This window comes from Chenopodium album, chromosome 10, assembly GCF_948465745.1.
Source record: "Chenopodium album chromosome 10, dcCheAlbu1.1, whole genome shotgun sequence".
In the NCBI taxonomy this organism is placed as follows: Eukaryota; Viridiplantae; Streptophyta; class Magnoliopsida; order Caryophyllales; family Amaranthaceae; genus Chenopodium; species Chenopodium album.
Genome location: NC_137843.1, coordinates 51879465 through 51899280, shown reverse-complemented (window position 1 = coordinate 51899280; position 19816 = coordinate 51879465). Strand labels below are relative to the sequence as shown.

The 19816-nt window shown below is 34.9% G+C and overlaps 2 protein-coding genes and 1 pseudogene across 3 annotated transcripts; all 3 read right to left on the bottom strand.

Annotated features, from left to right (window-relative positions):
• Window positions 1-788: 788 nt before the first annotated feature.
• Window positions 789-2478, bottom strand: LOC145564073 (uncharacterized). Its single transcript, XM_081624424.1, has 2 exons — window positions 2023-2478; window positions 789-1134 (listed from the first exon to the last, which is right to left on the bottom strand). Exons 1-2 carry the CDS (start codon window positions 2370-2372, stop codon window positions 954-956), a joined length of 531 nt encoding a protein of 176 aa, XP_081480550.1. The 5' UTR covers window positions 2373-2478; the 3' UTR covers window positions 789-953.
• Window positions 2479-2874: 396 nt separating this feature from the next.
• LOC145565376 (secreted RxLR effector protein 161 pseudogene) lies at window positions 2875-3616 on the bottom strand (annotated as a pseudogene).
• Window positions 3617-17347: 13731 nt separating this feature from the next.
• LOC145562518 (two-component response regulator ARR17-like) lies at window positions 17348-19107 on the bottom strand. 2 transcript variants are annotated; one of them, XM_081622817.1, is made up of 5 exons: window positions 18762-19107; window positions 18573-18649; window positions 18376-18453; window positions 18165-18238; window positions 17348-18045 (listed from the first exon to the last, which is right to left on the bottom strand). In XM_081622817.1, the coding sequence occupies exons 1-5, from the start codon at window positions 18922-18924 to the stop codon at window positions 17628-17630; spliced, it is 810 nt and encodes a 269-aa protein (XP_081478943.1). In that variant the 5' UTR covers window positions 18925-19107; the 3' UTR covers window positions 17348-17627. The 2 variants fall into 2 exon arrangements, with proteins under 2 accessions (XP_081478943.1, XP_081478944.1); XM_081622818.1 differs by having other exon boundaries at window positions 18165-18235.
• Window positions 19108-19816: the final 709 nt, after the last annotated feature.

The window sequence follows — 19816 nt, the reverse complement described above, 5'->3', positions numbered from 1 at the left end:
AGCCAAGCTTTATCTGATTTCTAATAAGTTCCATGCATAACAGCCATTAACATGTTTACATCAACCTACAAAGCAAACTTATCTTTTATACAACTATAAGTTATGAAGTCCATCTTTTTCAGTTGATATCTCGATCTTTGCACGGATCCTTGGTTGTTGAGGCTTGCCCCAGCATTACACCAGAACCAGGTCGTCACAACCCGTTTTGAAGTTCCTGTTAGGAAACTTCGGGAAGTTCCATTACTGGAACTCTTCTTCTGTCTTTACTTGTCCTCATGGATCTTCTAAAGTTCCTTTGTCTCAGTTCCTACTTCAGCTCCCAACGCTTACTGAACCTGCAAACATCACAATACTATAAACTCCTTATTAAATGGAAGTTTGCTCAATTCTTAACATCATCATCAAAACCTCATAAGGGTCAACATCACGCTTAATAAGATAAATAATAATTTGATTTTAGGCTAATATGATTTTAATTCAAGTGATCGCCAATAATAGATTTGTTTGTGCATTAATATTCAACCAACATAGATTAAACAGGTTTAATATTAATATATTGATTGTATGTTAGTCAGAAAGCGCACATGAATATGAGAAGAATAAAATAGAGGCCTATTTAGGGCAGATTCAATCTCTTTTAGGTTGGATTTGTACCTTCGTCCACGAATATCTAGTCATGGTTCAGGACCACTATGGATCTAGCTGGAAGCAGCGCTGGCTAGCTTTCTTAAGCTAGCACTTTCACACTAATTAACCTGTATTTTCTTAACAAGCAATGCATACATATATAGACAAAGTTCCAGAATATTATAACAAAAGCCAACCATCCAGAGCAGTTCAAAATATTACAAACCAAGTTCAAAATACTTAAAACAAAATAACAAAGTTCCTTAAACAGAAGCAAGGGATTCAAAATAGGCATAGGGATAGGTTGGGCAGAGAGCATAAGTGGATTAGTCATCAAGAGTCTTGAGAATCTGCTCAATAGTTGTCTTGTTGTCTTCCTCCATCTTTAGCAGCTTTGCCTCCATGGTGGAGAAATTTTTCTGGAACTCCTCCTGGTTCTGAATAGTTCTCTCCAGGGATCTCACCTTTCCTGTCATCTCCATTAGCTGTCCTTCAACCTGCATTACCCTGTTAGCCAGTTCAGAGACCAGTTCCTCAGTGCCCTCATCCTTGTCACTAATGTCTAGAGGTTCACTTAGGCTTGTCTTGACCTGAGTTCCTGCAGTGAGTCTTCTACTCTTCCTAACCGATTCTGTTGGTTGAGGACTTTCTTTCTTTGCCTTAGCCTTTTTTGCTTCATATTTTTCACATCTCCCTTTCACAACCTCAAGACTCAATCCCCTCAAGGTGTCTCCATTAATTATGTTCTCTCCCTTCTCCTTCATTCTACCATAGAAATCCACTAACTTCACTCCTAGATCTTCGAACACCGTGGACAGGATAGCACCATATCCTACTTTTCTCTCCTTCTCAATACAGTGTTCTAGGTGTTGCATCATCAAAGAGGGAAAGTTGATTTTGATTTTCTTAGACATGCAAAAGATCAAGGCCATGTCTAGGTAGCAGAGTTCATTTTTCTTTTGTGTTCTCGGGATCAGGGATTTTTTAACAAGATTAAACAAGAGTTTGTGCAGGGGAGACAGATCATTGTGGTTCATAACGCTCACACCTCTTTTTCCTCTTAAAAATGTTAATACTTCAGTTTTAGTGTGACCTTCCACCTTCACATTCACAGCACCTTTCATATAGGTTTCAAATCCCTCACATGGAACTTATAGCAAAGTTCCCAATCTAGCAACATCAAATTCTATTTCAATTTCATTAATTCTACTAATGCACACTCCATTTTCAAATTCGCATTCTTTTATAAACTCATCCATGGCCATAGGATACAAGTAATTCTTAGCTTTAGTCGAAAATAAAACATCCCATCCTTGAAAAGCAATCAATTCCAGAAATTCAGAAAATTCCACCTTCTTACACCATTCATAATCGATTATATATCCTACCACATACCTTTCAGCTTGTTTTGCCAACATCTTTTGGTCTTCTTCCCCCTCGGAGTCATCCTTGTTGACAGTGTCTTCCCCCTTAGATAGTGCATCTGCTTCCTCCATCTGTTCCTCAAGACTTTTCTCGGCCTTTCGTTTCTTCCAAGCCACAATTCGATCAATGACATTTGGAAGACTAGCAATAGACGAGGTTTCGATTTCGTCTCGGGGTTTTAGTTTGGTTCTTTTTGCTTCAGAGGTGATAGGGTTAGGAAATTCAGTAATAATCATCTCGATTGGTGGTATAAAGGTTGGATCTATCTCTTTGGTGGGTGAGTTTTCACTTTGGTTAGGGTTTGGATTTTCGCCTTCCATGGGTGCTCTCTTGGTTAAGCCGTAGAATTTTTATGGTTGAGAGATTTTGAGGGTTTAATTGATTTGACTGTGACTAATTTTGGTGGTTGGAAGGATATTTATAAGGGGTTAATCTTTGTGAAGCGGTTTGTAGGAGATGAAAAGTTATGCTTCTAGGAACAATGTATTTATCCGATTAAAAAACAACTGGATGGAAATTCAGATTCAAAGTCTATCCTTTTTCCATAAATTCATGAGATTTATTATTTGTATAAGATAAATTTTGAGAATTGAAAATTTTTCAAAGTCAATTTATCCAGGAACTTGTCACATATATGTCTACATACCCTTGAAAATTATGTACAGTCTAATAAGTGCTAATTGTACTAACCTCCAAGAGTTTGCCAACGGTGACATTCCCGTTATGTTTATCACACCAAGATTGTGATAGATGTTTTATTCTTCTAATTGATCTTGTGATTGACGATGCCATATCCAGGAACTTCAGTTGCAATCAATTTAGCTAGATCATCCCAAGTTCCAGTCTCATGTTCTCAAAGTGTTCTCTGCTCAAAGGCTTAGTTAGAATATTAGCAATTTGATTATTAGTAGGACAAAATTCTAACTTAATATAGCCTTTTTTCCACATTATCTTTTAGAAAATAATGTCTAATGTGGATATGCTTAACCTTAGAATGTTGAACTGGATCCTTTGATATACAGATAGCACTAGTATTGTCACAATAAATTGGAACACATTCAAATTTTAAACCAAAATCACATATTTTTTGTTTTATCCACAGTATTTGTGAGCAACAAGCTGCAGCAGCTACATATTCAGCTTCTGCTGTGGACAAAGCAACTGTATTCTGTTTCTTGGAACCCCAAGAAACTAAGCATGGTCCAAGAAATTGAGTCATACCTGATGTGCTCTTTCTATTCACTAGATCACCTGCATAGTCAGCATCTGTATATCCCACTAGATCAATTGATTCATTTCTTGGATAATAGAGGCATAAGTCATCAGTTCCTTTTAGATACCTAAGTATCCTTTTGACTGCTTTAAGATGAGATTCCTTTAGATTGGCTTGGAACCTCGCACATAAGCCTACACTGAACGATATGTCAGGTCTACTAACAGTTAAATATAATAAGGAGCCTATCATACCTCGATACATCTTCTGATCTATACAAGTTCCAGCTGTGTCTTCATCCAGTCTGATGTTAGTTCTCATAGGTGTTCTCATAGACTTGGAACTTTCCATCTTATATTTCTTTATGAGTTCCTTCACATACTTTTGCGAGTGAATCATTATTCCTTTCTCAGTTTGTTTGATTTGCAAACCAAGAAAGAAGTTTAGCTCACCCATCATGCTCATCTCGAACTCATTGCTCATAAGGTCAGCAAAATACTTCACCGAAGATTCGTTAGTTGCACCAAAAATAATGTCATCTACATATATTTGTACAACTAAAATGTCAGTTTCTTTAGATTTCAAAAATAATGTTTTGTCTATTTTTCCTCTTTTAAAATCATTATCTAATAGGAACTTGGACAACCTCTCATACCATGCCCTTGGTGCTTGTTTCAGCCCATAGAGAGCTTTATCAAGATTATAGACATGATTTGAGAATTATGGATCTTCAAATCCAGGAGGTTGTTCCACATAGACGTCTTCTTTTAATAAACCATTTAAGAAGGCACATTTGACGTCCATCTGGAACAACTTAATATCCAAAAAAGCTGCAAAAGCAATAAGAATGCGTGTAGCTTCTAACCTGACAACTGGTGCAAATGTTTCATCAAAGTCTATGCCTTCTTGTTGATTGTACCCCTTGACAACCAGCCTAGCCTTGTTTCTCACAATGATTCCATGTTCATCAAGCTTGTTTCTGTACACCCACTTTAGTCCAATGACCTTCTGGTGTTCCGGTCTAGGAACTAGGTTCCAGATTTTGTTTCTTTCAAATTCACTCAGTTCAGCTTGCATTGCCATTATCCAGTCTGCATCTTGTAAGGCTTCATCACAGTTCTTTGGTTCCAAAGTAGATAGGAATGAGAAAAATGCACAGAAGTTTCTCAGCTGGGAACGAGTCTGAGTTCCTTTGGTTATGTCACTCATAATCATATCCACTGGGTCAGACTTTTGATGTTTCCAACGTTTAGGGGTAAAGTCCTTGATTGGATACAATCTTTCAGGTTCAGCACCATTGTCTTCTATCTCTTGATTCAGTGGTTCTGGATTCTCAAGCTCTGGGTGTTCCTCTTGAGGAACTTCTGTTTCAGTTGCTGTTTGGTTTTCAGCTACAGGATTCTTGTCTTGCTGCTTCATGGATTTAGTTGATTCCTCATCAGGGTCATGTCTTCTTACCAACCCTATTTTGAAATCATCATCATCATCCTGTACATCAATCACATAGTCAGTTTCATCAAAAATTATATGTACAGACTCTTCAACACACATTGTTCTTTTATTGTAAACTCTGTAAGACTTTACTATTTGAGGCATATCCTAAGAATACAGCCTCATCACTCCTTTCATCAAATTTTCCCAAGTTTCTCTTTCCATTGTTGTGTACAAAGCACCTGCAACCAAATGATCTAAAGTATGAAATATTTGGTTTTCTTCCTTTCATTAGCTCGTAAGGTGTCTTGTTGGTTATTGCTCGAATAGAAACTCTATTTAATATGTAACATGCTGTGTTCACTGCTTCTGCCCAGAAGTTCCTGGGCAGTCCACTGGAAATCAGCATCGTTCTTGCCATGTCTTCCAAGCTTCTATTTTTCCGTTCAACAACTCCATTTTGTTGTGGAGTCTTGGGGGCTGAGAAGTTGTGGTCCATTCCATGTTCATCACAAAACTCATCAAATTTTGAGTTTTTGAACTCAGTTCCATGATATGACCTCAGGTGGACTAATTGGCAACCTGTTCTTCTGTGTTCTTTCCTAACAAAAGCAGCAAACTGATCAAACGTATCATCCTTGCTTACAAGAAAGAAAACCCAGGTATATCTGGAAAAATCATCTAAAATAACCATTACATACCTTTTGCCACTTCTGCTTTGTATCCTCATAGGACCGCACAAATCCATATGGATAAGTTCCAATGGTTTTGTGGTGCTTACCATATTCTTAGATTTGAAAGATATTCGTGTTTGCTTACCTTTAACACATGCACTGCAGACTTTATCTTTTAGGAACTTGATGGATGAAAGTCCTTCCACAAGTTCTTTTGACCCAAGTTTATCAAGCAAAGAAAAACTAGCATGGCCAAATCGTTTGTGCCATAATAGGGGATCATTCTCAATGATACTAAGACAAGTTAAGCTACTACTTGGAACTTCATTGATATCCACAATATATGTGTTCCCTTTCCTGGTTCCTTCAAGAATAATATTGTTAGTGTCATTGTTGATGATTCTACAAAGATTAGAGGTAAAGCTAACTGAGTTACCTTTATCACAAAATTGAGAAATACTTAACAAATTGTGTTTAAGACCCTCGACTAAAAAGACATTTTCTATAGCGTGGGAACTTGACCTTCCTATTTTACCAATAGCAATAATTTCACTTTTCTTATTATCACCAAAGGTCACAGTTCCTCCATAGTAGGCATCCAGTGAGAGAAATTTAGATTTGTCTCCAGTCATATGCTTAGAACAACCACTGTCGAGGTACCAAGTGTTGTTCTTCCTCACTGGAACCTGCATGAAAACTAAGCGTTAGTTTCTGGAACCCAGGTTTCCTTGGGTTCCATTGTTTTGGAAGAAGAGTCAGGTTTCTTCATCCAGACATGTTCAACATGCTCAGTATTCTTAAGAGTATCTTTAATTCTTTTAGGACATGCAGCTCGAAGATGTCCTGTACCACCACAATAGTAACATAATTTTTGACTGGGTAGATCCACATACTTCTTATTTCTCCTAGACTTCTTCTTATATCCTAGTCCTTGTTTATTTTGAGCATTAGCTATCCAAGATGGAATTCCATTATCAATCACTTCTTTGTCTTTCCTGGCTCTAGCAAGTTCCTCCTCCAAGGTTTGATTTTTTATTTTAACTTCTTCCAAATCTGATTTTAATTTCTCAAAATTTGGGAGTTGGCTTGTGATAGGAACTTCAGAGTCAGGAGAGTTAATTCCAAGTTTTAGTTGAGCTAGCTCTACATTTAACAGAACATTATCATGTTTCAATTTTTCAACTTGTTCTTTTAGAAGGACATTTTTATCATATAAATCAAAGAATCTAGTCTGAATATCAGTTTTCATATTATCAACCCATTCACTATGTTCTTTGTGGATTTTTAAAACTTGATCAGTTTGGAACTTCGACCTGTTTAGTTCTTTACAGTCATTTTGAAGTTCCAGAATAATGTCCATAAGATTTTTTTTGTTTAAATGTTTGAGTTGTCGATAGTCATACCATACCTCAGATTCAAGTTCCTTCAGATGAGCTTTGTCATCAGTTTTAGCCATCAAACACAAGTTGGCTGTTTCTTCCACGGACTCTCCTTCTTCTTCATCTTCTGAATCAGAGTTTCCCCATGCAGCCATCATGGCTTTTCTGACATCTTCCTTGGAGAATGATGATTTGTAATACTTGTTCTGCTCTTTGCCTTTGTACTTGGGTTTCTCATCCTCTTTAGGATTAGGGCAATCTCTGAGAAGATGTTCCTTGGAACCGCATCTGTAGCACTTAAAATCTTTGGAACTCAGCTGTCCTCGTTTGTTATTTTCTGCTCTTTTTCCCAGCATCCTTCTGAACCTCCGTACAAGCATGGTTGTTTCCATATCATCATCTTCAGAGTCACTTGATTCATAAGCCTTTAAAGCAAGGCTTTTATTCTTGGAACTTTCAGAGTTTGTTCCAAGGTGAAGTTCATGAGTGAGCAAGGAACCATTGAGCTGTTCAAGATTGAACTTGGTGAAGTCCTTGGATTCCTATAGAGCAGTGACCTTGGATCTCCACCTCTCATCTTGAGGAAGACTTCTAAGAACTTTTCTTACCTGTTCATCAATGGGTATGGACCTGCCTAAAGATTCTAACTCATTGACAATGTTAGTAAATCTAGTGAACATATCCTGAATGGATTCTTTGTGTAGCATTTCAAATCTTTCATATTTTGACATTAGCAAGTCAATTTTGGAACGTTTAACTTCATTTGTTCCTTCATGTGTTACTTGTAATAAATCCAAAATCTGCTTTGCAGACTTACAACCCATGATTCTATTGTGCTCATGAGGTCCTAGTCCACAATGCAAGATTTTCACTGCTTGAGCATTTAACTCATATTTTTCATAATCTTCTTTATCAAATTCAGCCAGTGGTTTAGGGATTACCTCTTTGTTTGCATTGGTTTTTGTTACCTCGAAGTCACCACTTTCAATGACTCTCCATACTTGATAATTTCAGCTTTGATGAATATCTCCATTCTATTCTTCCAGTATGAATAGAACTTGCCATTGAACATTGGTGGTCTTTGGGTAGAATACCCTTCTTCAAGTTTCTCGTGTGCATTCATCTCTTTAGGAACTTACTCTACAAGGTTGCTTGTAACTTCGTGAGAACATGCTTTGATACCAATTGTTAGTTTAGATGAACTACTACGAGAGGGGGGTTGAATAGTAGTAGGTTCCAATCGCGGAACTTAAACAGAAATTAGAAACAAAATGCAAAAGGAACTTAAGGCGCACAACAATTTTACGAGGAAACCTTCCAGTGCTTAGCTGGAAGTAAAACCTCGACCTTATTGGGACTTATAAACAAATTCCACTATAATAGGCAACTCTCCTAGTACAACCTACTACACAGACCTTTGCTTTGCAAGTTCCTCCACGGACACTTACTAATTGATAAGAACCTATCCTATCAGACCTAAGACACACTCAGGCACCTTTTTCGACCCAAGACACACTCAGGTTCCTTTCTCGACCAAAGACACACTCAGGTTCCTTTTTCCCACTATGCAACCCAAGACACACTCGGGGTGACTCACTACCACTCGAATTTTAGAGAATTCAAACTCTTACACTCAAACGTGAATTTAAGAGAATTCACAATCTCACCCCAAAACCAATTTCAACACAAAGACTCACTCTAACACATAAATGGAAAGCTACACATGAAACCCGAAACCAAAATGATAAAGCTTAAACCTTTGGCAAACTTACTCTTAAGCACTAAGTGGTTTTCACGCTTAAAACTCTCATTTTGCTTCGCTGAATTACTTCTATATTTATAGAGGTTCCTCAGCTCACAAAGTAAGGTTTTTCGTAAATAAGATAAGTTTGAACAGAAACCCGATCTTATCTCTTTAAAACCGAAACCAAAACAGATTTATTTTCGCTTTATTTGAAAAGCAAATTTTATCAAATTCGTTTTAGTTAAAAGATAGAATTTTATGAAAAAGATAAAACCGAGTTAAATCAGATTTTAAAGGATAAAATCAAATAAATTCTTTTTCATAAAACTTATACTTATCTTTTACGAATTGATTAGTTAGCCAAGCTTTATCTGATTTCTAATAAGTCCATGCATAACAGCCATTAACATGTTTACATCAACCTACAAAGCAAACTTATCTTTTATACAACTATAAGTTATGAAGTCCATCTTTTTTAGTTGATATCTCGATCTTTGCACGGATCCTTGGTTGTTGAGGCTTGCCCCAGCATTACACCAGAACCAGGTCGTCACAACCCGTTTTGAAGTTCCTGTTAGGAAACTTCGGGAAGTTCCATTACTGGAACTCTTCTTCTGTCTTTACTTGTCCTCATGGATCTTCTAAAGTTCCTTTGTCTCAGTTCCTACTTCAGCTCCCAACGCTTACCGAACCTGCAAACATCACAATACTATAAACTCCTTATTAAATGGAAGTTTGCTCAATTCTTAACATCATCATCAAAACCTCATAAGGGTCAACATCACGCTTAATAAGATAATTAATAATTTGATTTTAGGCTAATATGATTTTAATTCAAGTGATCGCCAATAATATATTTGTTTGTGCATTAATATTCAACCAACATAGATTAAACAGGTTTAGTATTAATATATTGATTGTATGTTAGTCAGAAAGCGCACATGAATATGAGAAGAATAAAATAGAGGCCTATTTAGGGCAGATTCAATCTCTTTTAGGTTGGATTTGTATCTTCGTCCACGAATATCTAGTCAGGGTTCAGGACCACTATGGATTTAGCGATCTCGTGGATTGTGAAGGGGTGTAACCTTCACCCCGTGAACGGTTTACAAGTTCCTAAAACTTGTTGGCGACTATTTTGCTCTAGCTTCCTTTCATTTGGACGCCACCATGCTTAAGTGTATGATCACAGTAGGGCTCAAGTGTGGGATGCTTGAAATTATTCCCTACACACCCCATTCTAGGGGTGTACATAAATAAAACCGGACCTGAAAACCGACCGGAACCGGACCTGTTGGGACCGGACCTGACCCGGACCGGTAAATTCAGGTCCGGTCCCGGTCCTTGAAATTAAAGAATTCCGGTCCCGGTCCGGATCAGGTCTAAAACCGGGGTTTTCAGGTCCGGACTTGAAACCCGGTAAAATTGTGTTTTTATATAAAAAAAAAAAAAAAAAACTTTTTTATTCAAAACAAGAAATCAGTTTCATTTCTAACCCTAACTGACTAACTCCCACTCTCTGGCTCTCTCAAGCTCTCAGCCGACATCCGTCAATTCCTCACGCTGCACGGCTGTACGCTCCCCTCAGGCGACCACCTGGCGTCCATCGTCCATCAACCACCGCACGCGAACTCCACGGCCACTAGATCGCACAATTGTATAGTCCACGGCCACCAGATTGCGGCTCCAACGATCGCAACCACCAGAACGCGTGGCTCCAGCGATTGCAACCACGAGATTGCGTGCTTCTGGCTACCCAGCAGTCACTACATCTGGGCTTACAGTTCTTATGGATGCTGTGTTGAGGTGGTTCTTGCAATCCTGCTGCCTGCCTGCTAATTAAGTGCTAACTGCCTTGCTCACCTCAGCAAGCATTTTGGAGAATTAAGAGTGTGGATTGATAATTTATGAAGCAATTCGTTTTGTAATCTCTGACTTAGCAGCTTTTGGTTAATAATTTGTGGGTTGTTTTTCTATATTAAAAAAATAAAAGTCCTAATTGCTTCCTAATGTTTTTTTATTTTTGTAATTTGAATCTGAAATTATTAATTTTTTTTTGTGAAGAAGAAGAATAATTAAACCAGTTAAATTTGGTTAACATGCATTTTTTTTTTTTTTCAAATTGATTTTTTTTCTAGTAAAATAAAAAAACAGGTCCAATCAGGTCCAAAACCGGACCGGACCTGTTTTTTCAGGTCTGGTCCGGAACCGGACCTGTTGATTCCGGTCCGGTCCCCGGTCCTCGAAAAACAGAGATTCAGGTCCCGGTCCCAACAGGTCCGGTCCAGGTCCGGTCCGGTTTTGGACCGGTGTACAGCCCTACCCCATTCATAATCCATGAAATTACTAACTCCATATGGTTCGGAACCACGAAAGGAGGATCGAGGATGATGGTATGAAATGAGTCATAGAGTTACATTCGTCTGTATTGACCTTTACTCGATTCTTATTGTGAAAAGTATTTTTTTCAATCTCAAACGCACTCAAACAAAGATTCAATTTGCTCCAAACTAATATTATGCTAACTTGGTTGAATATTAAGGCAACACATAATTCTAAAATATTGTGATCACTTGATTAAGCAACAAGATTAAAAAGGATCATAATCGGTTGTCCAAATTATCTTATTAGGTGTTATATTCAATTACATATTCCCTTTTAACATGCAATACGGTGATCAACTACAAACAATAGAATTAATATTAAAATTGGAAGCAATATAACCATAATAACGTTTGTCAAATTAAAGCATAATAATAAGGCTAATCATGATACTAGCAATAAGGATAAAAATAAGAGTAATTAAGTAAATAAATTACTCACGTTCCGCGCTTCTTTAAATTGCTACATCATGAATAAGTTGTTAGTAACTTCAATCAAAATATAAATTGAATTAAATTGAAATTAGATTAAATTAAAGTAGAGTTGATTTGGTCCAAATCCTCCATCGATTCTCCCTTTCACGCCTTGGTTTAAGTATGGAACTTTGGGTGTTGTATGGAGTGAGAATAAGTTTAAGGCTTAGAATGTGATAGAGAAATTAGAATGTGTATTGGTGCATAATAGAGGAAGAGATAATTATTTGGTGCCCCGAAACTAAGAAATCAGCTTCGTATTTATAGAGAAAATATGAGGGTAAGGTACGGAACCCTACAATTGAAGCGATGTGGAGAAATTTACCCTAGAAATTGCCTTGTCACGGCGCAAATTTTTGTAACACGGTAGAATGTACCGTGACACGGTAAAATATGACGTGGCGCGACACTTTTGCAATGGCGCGGCAAATTCCAGTTTTTACTCGTTTTAAAAACTTCGATAACTTTTAATTTGTTACTCGGAATAAGGCATATAATATATCGTTGGAAAGATATTCAAGTGTACTTTCTAACCCAATCTAAATCAGGTCAAAGTCTTTAGTTTATTTTAATATATGGCCATTTTAGTGAAAGGGTGTCAGTTTTGGGCCGAATTTTAGTGTTTTGCTCATATCTTCTTCGTTTTAAATCGAAATTGGGCTTATGATATGCCGTTGGAAAGCTTATTTCAAGGCCTATTCAATCAAATAATATTTGGATCAAAATTAAAGGGACAAAAAATCATTTTAGCTATGTTTTGTGATGTGGACACAAAATGAGGAAAAATAAGTTATGATTTAGGGAAATGGACTGAAAATTGGGTTGATTTACGAAATGTGTTGGATTGAATATGAATTTAAGCAATCCAAAGATTAAATATTCAACCCGACCAATAATGGCGGTGAAAGATTGTTCATCATCAGGTTTGGTTTTGGGGAAACATTTTTAGGTGTCTATAATGGTGATCATACTAATCTCTATCCAAGTGAACCACATTTACATATGGAAAAACAGTAAACCAATCATTAGTCACCAAAGCTCTATTAAGGTGACATTGTGTATTTTCATGTTCCTCTCTACCATTGTCATATGTGAAGGCATGTCATGAAAAAGAAAGATTTCTCAAGCCACAAAAATCCGCCGCACCTCTAAAATCCTCTATTTACCACGTAGCTCTATCATTGCCTCCATTTTTCTCCGACGGAAACATGATCTCATTAAAATCCCCAATGCACACCCACGACAAGCTAGATTGAGTCACCAAATCCCTTAATAAGCTCCACGAGAGATTTCTATTACCCACCTCCGGCCACCCATAAAAGCCCGTCAACCTCCAAGGTTCCTCTCCAACTTTTATTCTAGATTAGAAAGTATGTATCATTGAAATATAATTGTGAAACATTATTTTTCACAAACAATTTTTTTTTTTTTTTTAAAAAAAAAAGAAGTGTCAAAGTCAACTAGGATCTATATTTAGGAATGGTGCCTCAAAAATAATTGTAATAAATGTATTGACATCTTGGAAATCACATAAGAAAGTAATAAAGGTGGATTTTGCCGGCCCACTATGTAAAAAATCTTATGAGTCAGAACAAAATCTATGAAAGTTGATAAATTACCAATAGAAAACAGGACTACTCAGTACTTATATAATTAAGAGATAAGCAAGTGTGTAATTGGTGAACAAGAACTAATTTTTTGTAAGCGGTTTTTATTTAAAAAAAAAATGTTAGGTAGTGTGTAAGCTTTAGATCAATTAGATGAAGATCTTTGGTGACAAAAAAAGTAGTTGGCAAAAAATTCGGAAGAAAATGGCGACAAATAAAATAAAATTGGATAACAAGATATAGTTGCCAGCCAAAAGGGGATCTGCCTGGGACAATTCTACAGCATGACCCCAAGCCTTGGCTGTCTCTATTTTGGCCGCCTTTTTTGGCTGGTTTAATTCCCAGCTCATTCCCTCGAACCCACAAGCCCTACGCTGCTCACCCTTATCATCTTATTAAGGGTCACCTCTCACCAGTCACTTTATTGGGCCGGACGATCTCTCTTTTCGTATATTCTGCTACGTCGATATATAAGTTCTTGAATAGTATATTAGATTTAAGGTTGGTTGAGGGTCGGGATTGAAATTTCAGTATGGTATGAATCGAGATTTTACGAATATTAGAATAGTTAAATCAACTAAAGGGGTAATGGACTAAATGGTATTTTTATTCCATCAAGTCATGGACATACAAATAATAAGTACTTGAACATTGTATTGACTAAATTGAGTAAGTTGGTATTTGTATGACATCCACTAATATTGCAAACTTAATACTCCCTCCGTTTCATAATGTTAGTCTCATATACTATTTTGGGCGTTTTAAAAAGATCTACCTATATTGAATATATTTTATTTATAACTTGATTTTTTTGGAATTAATTGATTGTGGATTGATAGTAAGGAAATTTTTGCCTTAAATTATGCAATTATGATTTGTGCTTTCCTAATAAAAAATCAAAAAAGTTAACTAAGATAAACTAATTATGAATTATGTTGTACTTTAATGTTAGATTCCAAATATATTTGTTTTCTTATTTTATGTGATTAATTCTATATGGGACTAACATTATGAAACGAAAGAAGTAGCGTATTTCGTCGATATTTTTTGTTCTACGAGTTATAGTGAATATACTTAATTGATTTAAATGTCATGCCATCATATCCATATTCATTTGTTTTTACCGAATATCTTCTAAGTTAAAGGACTAATGAATCACAAATAAAACGTCATCTTAACTTTAAATTCAATCTTATAACGCTTATACACAGAATAACAAAGTAAAATTTCGCGATACCTCAAGGTAGCAAAACGGAATTTTTCCATAAACAAGAAAATGCACAATAGATGATACTATCCAGTTGTATAAATTAGTCACGACTTGCAAGAGGAACCTACCTCCAAGCTCCAATTCCACAAGCCACAGTGTATTTTATTTGTTTGGCCCACTTTCTTAATCTATAAATATTACTCCTTCCGTTTCAAAAGATGTTCCTGTTTCGCAAATCGATGCAAAATTTTACCCATCTTTGACCGCAAATATCTTTAATCTCACACTAGCAAAAATAATAAAAGTTAGATATTAATAATCTACTCACCAAGACGAATCAAACTAGATCCCACATGACTATATTTGCTCTTATAGATTAAAAGAAATTTAGAAGATTCTCTCTTTCTTAAAAAAGTCAAAGATTCAAAACAGGAACATCATTGTGGAACGGAGGGAGTACTAAAGAAACAACTGCTGATATCATCATTTTTTTTCAAATTGTACACGTGTCAGCTTTTTCTTTATTTTTTTTCCGTCTAAACTTTTTTTCCTTTCATATTTTTTTTAAAAAAATCTATTGATTGCAAGGTATTTTAATGCAGTACAATAAACTTTTTAGTTTTCAATTTTTCATTTCTTCTTCTTTTAAGAACCTTTTAAAAATCTTAAGGAAAACAAATATCAACCTTTTAAATATGTGATTATCCCATCTAATTACAAAGTTCGCTAATTTTTATTGTAGACGTGAATATTCTATTGTTTATAGTATTATAATTTTTGTAGTTTGATTTATGTTAATAATACCGTATGTAATACAAAGATTTTACATATTTTAACTATGTGTTTTTGAAATTTATACAATTATAAATTCTTTTATTATATCCGTGCATTGCACGGGAACTAATCTAGTTAACTAGTAAAGGAAGATAACATGGTTTCTAATTTTATTTTATTTTATTTTATTTTTTATTTTTTATTTTTTATTTTTTATTTTAAGATACATAGCATGCACATCTCATCAACATAAACTTAAGTACATTTTACATATTATTATAACATCGTGTAATCTTTGCACCAAGTTTTATTTTAATCAAAAATTAGGTGTATTCTTGCTTGGCATAGCAGACAACAGATATCAATCCCACCTCCCGTAATCCGAATCATATCATTTCATATCTTTTCCATATCATAACAGAAGTCCAGCCTCCCTCCCCATATTCTTTTTCCCGTACTCGGTTTTGGAATTACCTAAAATACCCTTCTCATTACTACTAAGAAATTTCTAATATTTTTTCCCCGTTTTGTTAAAATTCAAATGAAATATACTGTACGTGAATATATGTGTGGATAAAAATCAACATCGGCGTGTTCCCTTTTTTCCCCAAAGGGATGACTGATGACTATAAATTGATTTTATAAAAGTCGAAAACTTTTAGTTTTTGTTTTTATGAAGGAAGTTGGAATATGTAGATTATATGCTAAAAATGAGATCTATATTTCTTGTGTTTGTTTTGGGAGTTGTCTACTTATTAAAAAGACTTTTGAGATACCAATTATTTTTCTTCTATTATTCAAAACCAAGGACGTACATGAACATATTAGCTATTTGGTATCATTCACACACCCGTCAAAATGATACGGAGTATATTCATATAGCGCGTAAAATTGTAAATTTTTTTTTTTTAAGTTAAAATTTCCAATTTTACCTTGGGTGATTAGGATATTTATTTCATCAAGTAAATGACCACTAATGATGTAGTGGGAAAGAAGAGATAAATCATCTTTCATAAATAAGGTAGACACAAGACACCTCAAAAAGTAAGCAACAAAAGAGTACTATAGAATGAATACATAAAAAAACGAGGGAAAGAAACTGAAATGCAATTTTCAACATGATGATTCACTAAATCACAGCGGACCCTCTTACAAGATTTGTGAATTGACATAAATTAGACCATGGCCCATTTTTTAATACCTCTTGCGGTCTTGCCGTTGAACTATCAATGTTGTAATAAACCTTAATTATTTTTTCTCCTTAACCAAATCCTTTCATATGAATCAAAATCTATAAACAAGATCCTTAAGAAAACTACATCAAACTAACCTAATCCATACAATCACCCAAAATCAATGATAATAGTGTTATTTTCGAAGTAAGAAAATGAAGAGGCCTTCCTCATGAGTGGAAATTAATGAAACTTAATATTATACTCCTTCCATTCCTGAAAAAACAACTCTTTTGAATTAATTTCGTGGGTATTAAGAAAGTTAAATAAAAAGAAGTAAAAGTATATTAGAAAGATAAATTTACAGGAGATTTGTAAAATGATAGAAAGAAAATATTAAAAGTATATGAAAAAAACAAAATTTTACATGGAAAAGCTAATTTTACACAAATATTATTGTAAATTAATATGTATTTTAATGCAAATGGATCGATCATTTTAGGACTAAAACTAGGCATAAGGGTTAAATTTTAGGGGACGGAAAAAGTACTCTACTATTTCAAAAATATTTATGGGTAGAATATTACTCCATACAAAATTTCGATTGTAATACTAGTAAAAGATCTTAAATTTGAATTTCAAGTGCCCGTATTCCCAACAAGTAGAGAATATTAAAATTTAAGGAATTAAAGAACAAAGGCTTGTTAGATTTATAAATAAGTCCTACAATCTCTAACCCGACACGACAACATAATTCAAACTAAAACGTTAGCTTTGAGGCCATCATTTCCAACTGTGTTTTCCCACAATCTAACTAGGCGCGGTTTTAGTTAATCGATAATTCGATGAGCATTGGGGCTTCCTCCTCGTATTCACCAAAAAAAAAAAAAAAAAAAAAAAAAAATCGATGAGCAAATAAACCTAGGCCATCATTTCCAACTCTATTTTCCCTCAATCTAACTAGTTTTAGTTATCCGATAATTCGATTAGCAAATAAAGTATGGATTACTATCAAAACTTTATTATTGTAAGTAATATACGTGACTAACCAATATTTTTCATATCGAGAAAGCAGTACAAGACGTCAAAAAAAAACAAGTCAAAAAATGAACATAAGCAATACTCCATAGTATTTAGTACGGAGTACAAAACTATAAGCAAATAAAACTCTACATCATTAATTGGTAAAGACATTATGTAATTTGAAAAGATAGATCATGCTAATTAAACCGCAAGAAAAACCAAAAAATTAGGTTGTTCCATTAATTTACAGTGGAAATTAAAGGGATATAAGCTAATTTAGTATGATAAGTATCCTGTAATTTTCCAAGAAATATCCCAAAAAAAATTATCAAAAAAAAAAAAAAACATCGAAAATACAAAAGTAAAAAAAAAAAAAAAAACGTTAGATGTACCCCGTAAATTGCAAAATGCTGGCAAAAAAAAAAAACATTAATTGGACGGCTTTTTTCGAATTTTTTTTAATAAAAAACCCAACCTGAACCGGACCAAGTGATCAAGAAGTGGGCCCCGCCAGGTCAGATGGGGTCATCTTAAGCCATCTAGTTGGAGAATCCAACGGTTGAGATGGTTCAGGAGAAGGTGAAGATGGAGTATGACAATCCAACGGTCCAGAAGGTGACGATGGTGTTACGGGTGAATCCAACGGTTCACATGAAGAGGGAGGTGTTAATGGAGAATCCGACGATGAAGACGACGACGATGACGTTGATGAATCGGACGATGTAGATCTTGATAAAGGAGGTGATTGTGATTCTGAGGATTGATCTGAACCGTCCCTTTCTTTCCTCTTGTTTATCCCACTTTCTCTGCCGTTGGATCCTTCTTCTTTGGTCATGTAGTTTTTTATACGTTTTACATCGGATAATTTCACTGGTTTTAGTATGAAATCCTCTGCTCCTTCCTCCAAACATCTGCTCCCACACAATTTAAAATTAATTAAAATATTCATATTTGCAAAATGCGTCTCTTAACAAATACACAAGAAGTTAGGATAGTCTTCTCTCGAGTCGGATAAGAAAATTGAAATTACCTATCGATTCGCGCCAGAACGTTTTCGGATGACATTATAACAACCGGAGTTTCCTTGAAAGAGGATGATTCCTGCTATTTTACAATGCCGAATTTTTCATCGTTAATAAAACTATCGGTTCATGTAGCCGACCCCATCTTTTTCGGGATAATAAAACAATTTTGTAATTTTTTTTAAAAAAAAAAAAAGAAATGAGAAAGAAGAAGCAAACCTTGATTTTCTTGAGAAGTTCATACCCCGTCATTCCAGGCATACAGTAATCAGTTATAATTAAATCAACCTTCAACCCCTAATATCATCAAAGTTTTCCAAAAATTAGAAAAATAGAATGCAAATCAAATACCGTGCATCTCTTTAACGTTGAGATTAAAAAAGAACAGAGAAAATATATATACAAATCAGACTCACATCAACAGCAGAACTTCTTTGATCTTCAACCAATCCAAGATACTGCAAAGCTCGCATTCCACTATCAACCGCTGTAACTGCAACAATTCACAAGACTTACAGTTAAATTTCGGAGCCTAATTGTATCGGAGACCGTTAAAAAAAAAAAAAAAGTGTAATTATTATCGTGAAACAGAGGGAGTAATATACCTTTACACGACGTAGTTTTGAGTAATCTTTCAATAACTTTACGATCAATGAGACTATCATCGACAGCTAGAACATGAGCTTCAGTTTGAGAATCTAGAAGATCAATTCCTGATTCTGACTTCCATCGCCGGTTCGAAACGACGCCGTTCCGGGCCATATTCATAATCTTTATACGAATCTCTCGGTGTATAATTGTTTTTATTTATTTTAATTTCAGGAAACTTTTGTTGAGCAAAAAGGAAAGTGAATTTGTGTGGTTTTTATTTTAATTTATCTTTATTTTTGAAAATTTATAATTTTATTAAATTTCTTAAGGTGAGGAAAAGAAGATGAAGGAGAAAAGGTAGAAAGAAAGGGAATGAATGAGGTAAGAGAAGAAGTGGGGGAATTTTTATACTAAGGTGGAATTTCATTTATTTATTTAATTTAATTTTAATTAAATTTTAATTTTTGTGTGTCCTTTGGAAAAAAAATGAAAATCTGGGGAGGAAATCTTGGCACTTTATTAAAATTGGCTGGTACCCAGATTCTGAAATCCACTTTGCTATTTTCAGTATTTTTTTTTTTATTTTAATTTTTTTACTGTGGTACTGTACCCTTTTAATTTTCTTTAAAATTTATAAGAGAAAATGGCGGTAGCGTGTTGACTAAAGGTCAAAGGAGAGAGAGAGGAAGCGCCGTCAGATTGTATATATGGGTATGAAAAGGCTGCAAAAGAGAGACTGATTGAGTTAGAGTAGCGAGTCAAGTAAGTAGACGAGTCATGAAATTACGACATTGGAAATGTAAAGAATAGGGGACACAGTGAGGTTTTATGGAAGAAGGGGATTTGTTGCAGGTTTCCAGAAGTAATAGCAAAGACATTTTGCTTGGTTTAATTTTATTGATATGTTCTTTCCCATTTTTGGTCAAGTCTTTCAAGCTAACCATTCTTTTTATTTTTTATTTTTTTTTGACTTGTAACTGTACTAATGTAGTAGTTTTTTTTTTTTTTTTTTTTTTACTCTTCTAGGTTTATAAATAAACTATATTGTATACAGTATTTGCAAATACTG

Coding starts and splice junctions, on each gene's coding strand:
- LOC145564073 (XM_081624424.1), bottom strand. CDS start 2,372: ATGGAAGGCGAAAATCCAAACCCTAACCAAAGTGAAAACTCACCCACC. Junction 1,135..2,022: donor TTGGCAAAACAAGCTGAAAG/GTATGTGGTAGG, acceptor ACTGGCTAACAG/GGTAATGCAGGTTGAAGGAC.
- LOC145562518 (XM_081622817.1), bottom strand. CDS start 18,924: ATGAATATGGCCCGGAACGGCGTCGTTTCGAACCGGCGATGGAAGTCA. Junction 18,650..18,761: donor CAAAACTACGTCGTGTAAAG/GTATATTACTCC, acceptor GAATTGTTGCAG/TTACAGCGGTTGATAGTGGA. Junction 18,454..18,572: donor AAAGAAGTTCTGCTGTTGAT/GTGAGTCTGATT, acceptor TGATGATATTAG/GGGTTGAAGGTTGATTTAAT.